This window comes from Archocentrus centrarchus, chromosome 10 (genome assembly GCF_007364275.1).
Source record: "Archocentrus centrarchus isolate MPI-CPG fArcCen1 chromosome 10, fArcCen1, whole genome shotgun sequence".
NCBI classification, from domain to species: domain Eukaryota; kingdom Metazoa; phylum Chordata; class Actinopteri; order Cichliformes; family Cichlidae; genus Archocentrus; species Archocentrus centrarchus.
In genome coordinates, this window is record NC_044355.1 from 19631064 (window position 1) to 19639490 (window position 8427).

The 8427-nt window shown below is 39.2% G+C and overlaps 1 protein-coding gene across 1 annotated transcript; it reads left to right on the top strand.

The window, feature by feature from the left end:
* Positions 1-2301: 2301 nt before the first annotated feature.
* On the top strand, positions 2302-7347 carry zdhhc15b (zDHHC palmitoyltransferase 15b). The gene is made up of 11 exons (XM_030739786.1): positions 2302-2440; positions 2865-2891; positions 3004-3098; positions 3169-3289; positions 3599-3668; positions 3950-3982; positions 4078-4198; positions 4354-4486; positions 4619-4745; positions 5367-5485; positions 6458-7347. The coding sequence occupies exons 1-11, from the start codon at positions 2323-2325 to the stop codon at positions 6499-6501; spliced, it is 1008 nt and encodes a 335-aa protein (XP_030595646.1). The 5' UTR covers positions 2302-2322; the 3' UTR covers positions 6502-7347.
* The last annotated feature ends 1080 nt before the right edge of the window (positions 7348-8427 follow it).

Below are 8427 nucleotides of genomic sequence, written 5' to 3' on the forward strand. Positions count from 1 at the left end.
GCCTAAGTAATTTAATGTAAGCATCTGTGAGGTCTGCAGTTATTCTGACAAAGATGCAGCTCTTGTATAACCTATAAATGAAGCACATTGGAGTAAACAAGAGTGCCAAATTGAAAAAGTACCATGTTATTGTTAAGTCATTCCCCAGGTGAGGTCCAGCTGGGTGCCTGTCATCGCACATCTCACATCATTTCTTCATCAGCTTCTACTATCCAATTTTTAAAACTGGGAAAAAATGTGTAAAATAATCCTCTTCTTATGTTTTAAAGTTTGTTTTCTTAAGTGTTATAGTGTCAAATAAACTGTTCTTCTGATGATGACAAAGGTTAAACATTACAGTGATGGTAAAAAGAAAGTGCACCCTCTTGCACCGTTAAGGTTTTACAAAACAGGACATAAAAATGATTTGGTCCTCAGATGAACTAAAAAAACATGACATATTACACCATGTCATTATTTATTTAACTAAAATTAAATAAACACGAGCATTAAGAGGGTAAGTAGCAGCCAGGTGCTGGTAATCAAATGCACTTGATTAATTGATCATCAGCAAGTGTGAGCACCTCTATAAAAGCAGAGGTTTTGGCAGTTTGCTGTTCTGGAGCATTCAGGTATGTGTTAACACAACGCCAAAGAAAACAGCAATGATCATAACGAAGCAACTGTTGCTGCCCATCAGTCTGAGAAGGGTTATAAGACCTTTTCCAAACATCATTCTACAGTGAGAAAGATTATTCATAAGTGGAAAACATTCAAGATAGCTGCCAGTCTTCCCAGGAGTGGATGCCCTCAGTAAATTCACCCCAAGGTCAGACTGTGTATGCTCAGAGAAATTGCAAAAAAACCCAAGAGCTCCATCTCAGACTCTGCAGGCCTCAGGTAGCACGATAAATGTTAAAATTCATAACAATAGAATTAGAAAAAAAACTGAGTATGACTTGTTTGGAAGGATTGCCAGGAGAAAGACTGTCCTCTCTCTAAAAAAAAAAAGAACATGGCAGCACAGCTTAGGATTCCAAAGTCACATCTGAACAAATCGCAAGACTTCTCGAAAAATGTTTTTTTGGACAGATGAGACCAAAGTGGAGATGTTTGATCATAATGCACAGCACCACATCTGCAAAAACCGAACACAGTGTATCAGCAGGAACACCTCATAGTGACTGTCAAGCACAGTGGATGGAGGGGTGATGATTGGGGCTTGTTTTGCAGGCACAGGACCTGAGCACCTGTTTGATAACTTAACCTTAGCCCAAACTGATTCATGCAACAAGACAAGGACCCCAAGCACAGCAGCAAATCTACAGCAGAATGGCTGAAAAAGAAAAGAATCAAGTTGTTGCATTGGTCCAGTCAAAGTCCAGACCTCAAAACAACTGAAAAGCTGCAGTGGGATCTCAAGAGAGCTGTGCATAAACAAAAGCCTCAAACCTCAATGAACTGAAGAAAAATGTGGCAAAGAAGAGTGGGCCTAAATTCCCCCACAAGGATGTGAGAAACTGATAAAGTCATACAGAAAACAATTATGTTAAGTTAACCCTGCTAAAGGTGGTCCTAATTTGTTTTAAAAAAAAGCAAGACTGTACCTGAGGGTACTATCATAATATACAGATTGTTATATAGTTTTGTTCAAACCTTCTGTCTTTTGAAGCACAATACTTCATTTCTTTACTTATAGAAAAACTGGACTTTTCAAAGCAGAAATTTTAACCTGTCACAGAAGGAAAAGCCCAGATGTTACTGATAACATTAACAGCAGAAAGGCCCTGAACCAAAGCAACTAGACAGAATTGTTCCATCATTAATTTTTATTATTTTCACCTGGGCCTCCCCCCGTTTCTTCCTTTCTTTCATTTCCAAGGGTACTATTAAAATGTGTATCCTTTGGTATTTTGCTTTTTTAATCCAGCTTCCTATAACAGGCTTTATGTGTCCAGATGATTACACTGGAGAGCGGAAGCGTTCGGGATTGTTCTGTTCTTTAAGTATTGCTACACATTGCAATAATGCGTAGCAATAATTACACAAAAACAGTGCCAATAAACCAAACCTGGCTCTGATGAGTTGACAGGAATTTGCCATGTATAACAGCTGTTCTCCCCTAAGAAAATGACCTTTTTATATGCTTATTATGCATATTTGAGTAACTCTATAACAGTGAAATTAATATTCGTCTAAAACTGCTGTAAAAAGAAAAAGAAGGAAAGAAAACGAGCCAAATACATTGATAGCCTCAGTGCAGTGAATCGCTCCCAGATGCCACTGATGGAAAATCCCAGGAATGGTAGTCGAACGCGGAAGAGCGCGGAGCTCGGATGGAATATGGCTCTCTCCAGAGGTTTGAGATGCTGCCAGAGGGTTTTCTCCTGGATACCTGTTCTCATCATCACCGCCGTTGTGTTGTGGTCATACTACGCCTATGTCTTTGAGCTGTGTCTTTGTAAGTACGGCAGACTGTGTCGGTTTGCTGTGACTTTGATCGTTAAGGCAGAGACACCGCAGTTTACCGCACAGCGGTGTTAACAGAATATACGATATAGAAAGAACAGGAAGTGGCTTCAAGGGTGTGCCTTTGTTTTAGTTCATTTAAATTAGCTTCGTCTCACACCTAAATTAATCTTCTATTTGCCCCTACAGGGTCAGCGGTAACTGTTTTTATACCAAAACTGTTGTACCTGTTATTTCTCTTAGCTAACTACCGCCTGACAAACCGGCTAGTCGTGTTAGCCGGTAAATGTTGTTTGAGTAAATAATAAACAAACTAGTGCAAGCATAAACAGTTTTATAGACTGTTGTCAGTCTGTGACATCCAGCTTGTGTATATTTCGAAAGTAATGTCCTTGTTTTTTTTGTGGTTTTTACAGTTACAATCTCCAGTACACTGGAAAAAGGTAAGTTACCCACTCACGTTAGTGCAAAAAGCAGTGTGCCCTGCTAACCCATGAACTAGAATAACATCTCGCTTGTTTCTGATATTATTGTGGCTGTTTCTTGTGCTTGCAGTGGCCTATTTGCTTTTATTTCACGTTTGCTTTGTGATGTTCTCCTGGACCTACTGGAAGTCAATATTTACCCCTCCTGCGTCCCCATGCAAAAAGGTAGCCCGAAGGACTAACCTGAATATTATTCATTAACTGTGGACCTATGCTGAATATATGTTTGCTTTAGTTTCAGCTGTCATACTCAGACAAGCAAAGGTACGAAATGGAGGACAGACCAGATGTTCAGAAGCAAATCCTGATTGAGATTGCAAAGAAGCTACCTATTTTTACTCGAGCCCAATCTGGAGGTAAAGCAAGTGAAAAGATCAGATTGCCCCCCCCCCCCCCCCCCCCCCCCCCTTACCATTATTTGATATAGAGAAAAGAAATTAGCAGCAATCCATCATCTCACACATAATCTGTGTGCAGTGAAAGGAAATAGGTGAGGATAATTAACTTTGTGTGCTTTGTGAGCATCCCCATCCAGAGTAATCAGCCAGTGGATCTCTTTCATTAGTGCTGATTGCTAAGACTTAAGTTCTGGGCTGCAGGAAGTATGGGAAGGGTAAGCTCAGCTCAAATGTCATCCGTTCAACTAGCCATCCTCTTGTCTCCAGCTATCAGGTTCTGCGACCGCTGCCAGGTGCTGAAGCCTGACCGCTGTCACCACTGCTCCGTTTGTGAAATGTAAGACACCCTTTCCTCCCCAATCCATTCATCTGGAGATTGAGAGAGGCAATGAGATATTTGTTGGCCAGGGACTGTTGTGATAATTAGAGGATGTTGCCTTTGTTGTCATGTCATCTCTTGGAGAGATTATCTCAAAGATCAATCAGTGCATCGGTTTAGCAAAGGAAATCAACTGATAGCTACCACTGTACATATAAAGAAAACTGTGAGAAAAGTTGTCCTGTCCAGCAAATTAAAATAATCAGTTTTATAATATAAAAACTTATTTTGCTTTTAAGGTGTGTCTTAAAGATGGACCATCACTGTCCCTGGTAAGCTGTAACCTCTTCTTCTTCTTCTGTTTCAGTGTTGGAATAAATGTATGCATACAGTTTGTTTTGACATCAGAATTTCTTTTTCCTTCTAGGGTGAACAACTGTGTGGGTTTTTCCAACTACAAGTTTTTTCTCCTCTTCCTTGCCTACTCTATGCTGTACTGTGTATTCATTGCAGCAACAGTTTTTCAGTATTTCCTCAAATTCTGGGAGGTGAGTGTCATTCTTCTTTTATGACTCATGTTGAACATCAGATAATGGCGTCATACTGCCAGTTTTAAGTGCTTATAGTCAGCAGTTCTCATCAGAGCGTTCTGTCATACTCTGTTCAAAGGTTTCTAGTTCTCCTGTTTCTCTCTCTTTCTCAGGGGGTCTTGCAAAACGGGCCAGCAAAGTTCCACGTTCTCTTCCTCATGTTTGTGGCTCTCATGTTCTTTGTTAGTCTCATGTTCCTCTTTGGCTACCACTGTTGGCTTGTGGCCAAGAACAGATCCACATTAGGTGAGATTTATTCATATTTATTCCTTTTATTTCACTCATTAAGCACACATTTGGTCTCTTTGGTCAGTGAACTAAGGTATGAAAAATTGAAAGGCATGGGAAAAAAACTGACCTACATTTTTGTTTTTTTAGAGGCCTTCTCAGCTCCAGTTTTTGTCAACGGACCTGACAAAAATGGCTTTAACGTCGGCATACGCAAAAATCTGCAGCAGGTATTTGGAGAGGATAGGAGACTGTGGTTCATCCCGGTCTCTACAAGGTGAGTTTGTTGTCTAGAGGCAGCTGGTGAATTTCCATAATTAACTGATGGCATTTTGGCATCTGTACACTTAAATTGTGACCCCATAGTTTGCACTAGGGTTTTGAAATACACAGAATTAAACCAAAGGGGCCTCTGAAGAGTGCATCATCTGCCTAAACCAGTGCTCCTTTTTTTCCCATCATGTAAACAGAACATGACCTGGATCCTCACCAAAAGTTAATGGATTCTTTCTTTGTTCACCCCAAGTTCTCCTGTGGGTTTCATGAATTTGGACTAGTAGTTTTTGCATAATCTTGTGAACAAACAGAAAAATATAAGAAAACAGGCTGAGAAAATTTCTGCTTCTCAGCTTTTGCCACGGTGGAGGAAGAATTAGAGATCAGTACAATATGGAATAATTAAGTGGTACACAATGTTTGAAATATAAGGGATATGAATAATTGATAGAGTGAACAATATGGCATTGACTGCAGAATACAGAGTGGTTTTACATCAAGCTGCAGTGGGGCTAATGAATAACATGTAGAGTGAAGAATCTGATCAATGGTTGAAGCTTGGTTAATAGTTAACTGGACATTTAACAAGCTTCCATCTGTTTCTGTACCTCGTACATGTCAGCCAAGGGAATGGCCACTACTTCCCTTTGAAGAACCGGAGCTCTGAATCCCAGAACCCCTTATTAGCTAACGAGAACATGTGGGAAGAGTCAGATGATGGGTCTGAGGAGGGAAGCTTGGGTGAGTTTATTTAAATTCTGTCATGTATAAAATACAAAGTATACTGTATATCATATTCAAGTTTTATCATCTAGGACAGGTGTCATGACCTGGTGGTCACCATATCTCCACAGTAGCACCTGATTCATAAAATGTATGTTTCTTAGCTTTTATTTAGGTGAGATTGGTGGCGCTAGAGATAAAAACAACAACAAAAAACTGTTTCCTTCCAAAAATTGTCTCTTATACTTTTGTTTTTTTCTTAATCCATTAAAAACCTCTTAAGAGACTAAATGCATGCGTTTTCCCCAGAATCTGTTAGTATCTAATTACTGTTATCTTGTGGGTCACTGTGACCTTTGCAGTTACTTTGCACTGTTAAATTTAAAAACAAAAATAAAGAGTGAGTCAGAGGCAAATGCTTGCTGACTTTTACTGTATTCTCAAAACAGATATTTTACCCAACGTTTCCAGATTCCAACACCTTTTAGGTCTTACAGAAACAATTAGTAGTGTCTAGTGAATGCCTGCGTTTTATAAGTTGCTTGTACTTGGCTTTCTTTTTAATTTTCATTCCTATGAAAGTTGTATTTATTGCTCGAGAGTTATGAGAGAAAAATTATCCATCCAGAGACCCTGAATTTTCCATAACGTAATTATCCAAATGTGGAACACTTACACTGAACAATCAAAAAACCAACCTCGTTGGAGGTTGCACGGTAGGCACAGTTTGTAACCTTGGACTAAAGGCATAGCGGATGGGAGTGCGCACCTTCTTTGCCACAGTAATGACACCAAGCAATGGCAGATTTGTTCAGTTAAAATGACCTGAAGGCTTCACTAAAATTCCTGCTGTGTTTATATTGTGCTACCACCTGTTGGTCATGTGAAACACATGGTGAACTATCAGCTGCATCAGTTACAACAAAACCACAGAAAAAAAAATTAATTTATATGCTGATTTTCTTTTTCTCTTATAAATCATCATTCCAGTGGAGGATGTGGACCCCTCTGTTACCATAGAGATGGAGGAATAATTTACACTGGTACAGATGTAGACTTGTATCACACACACTGTGTATTGAGAAGTAAATGCATTCCAAATCACGAGGACGTTCAGACACACTGAAGGGGGCCAAACGAGAGGATTAAAGACCTGCATTTGGACCGTCGTTGCCAACTCTACCCTGATGTTTCACGTACTGATGAACAAAGGAACTCATTGGATGACCAGTGGAAGCATCACCTCTTCTCTCATCAGCATTGGTTTTATTTTGGGGGGTGGGGGTATTTCCTAATTTACAGACAAGCAACTGTATTATTTTATTATTAACTGTAATTACAGGGCAAACAGTTGCCCGTATTTATCTTGACAAGGCATTCAAACCTCTAAAGCTTCTGTCTGGCAGTGTGCAATTTTACAGGTTTCTGTTTCAGAGTTAAGCTTACAGTGTTGCACCTTATGGTCTGGTTGGTGGGGGTGGGGTCGGGGGGGGGGGGGCTCACACACGAGGCTTCAGAAGTCTCAAGATTTTGTTTGGCCTCTACAAGTTTGGGGTTTACAGGATTACAAGATTTGACTTACACTTAAACGTATTTAAAAACAAACAAAATAACTTAACCTGCGCCTTATTAACAAGTATTCCTCTGTTTTTGGAGTCTGTCACCTCAGAATGTATCCTCCTGCTCCTCATCATCCTTTCGAGTACAATGCACTAACATTTTGGGCACTTATTTATGGAAGAAGTGATCATTATTGCCCTTTTATGGAGTGTTTTAGCATCCCTGTTGCAGTTAGAATGCCATTATATCAGTGTCTAATCAGAATGGTGACTGTAACAAAAACACAACAAGCATAAATTGGGTCATAGCTAGACCTTATTACATTTTACATCTGAGTATTATGGCAAACTTGATATGTCTATTATCTATTAGTGGAGTCATCCTCAATATACTGTATATCATATCAATGCTGTTTGCTACATCGATTAGAACGAATGCAGTGATTGCTTAGATTTATGGCTGGGGTGAGCATATGAGAGACTTTATCAATTCAGTCCTTTTTTTTTTTTTTTTAATCAGTTATTTCTGGTAAGATAACACTTGAAGTGGACGCAGGGGATTTAAAAAACAAAGATGAAAATTGCTTTTGTTATAGGCATGTAATCATGCATATGAGGACATAGGTTCTTCTATGTCTGTTTTTGATCTTTTTAGACATACAACTGTACAGATATATTAACTGCTCCTCATCCACCGGTTGGTAGAGGGCAGTGATCTTCTGCAATGTGTTTTTTTTTTGTTTGTACCTGTGTTTATGTATTTTTTAATACCAATGAAAGAGATTCTTCTTATTGAGACTGCTTTTGAACTTGTGTATTTAGACAATGTACTTAGCTGAAAACCACTTCTTTAACTGAGTACAAACATTTATTCAGTATGCATAAAAAGTTGGGTTTTCATCGGCTCTTAACACGGTTTTATTTTGATGCTTTATGTTGCTTTGTCGGATCGTTTTTTTCCTGCGTTGAGTAAGCCAAACTGAATGCTGCTCCTGTCTGAGAAAGGCTTCTGTTATTTGACTGAAACTGTGGTTTATTTATCAGGGATATGATTTGGTGTTTGAAGGCATGTATAAAAACATTAGGAAAGATGTGGATGTTGAGAGTGGCATCTAGTCTTTTGTCTATTGTTATAAAAGTCTGCTTTTTATTTCTTCTTGTGTACTGAGTTTGAACCATACCTGCTGCAGGCGGTGTCTGTATATTTTGTTCTATTGAGTGAACTATTGAAGCAATGTACTTTCATCAAACGGGATATTTACAGAAGATGAAATGTTGGGAGGCAGGAATTCAGTGTTGCTAGAGCACATGTGGTCCCTTTTAACCTGTCTTTGGAGTATGTGATTGTGGCGCTTCCCTTTTTCATCACCTCAAAACTACCAATAGTTTCATTTGCTGTTC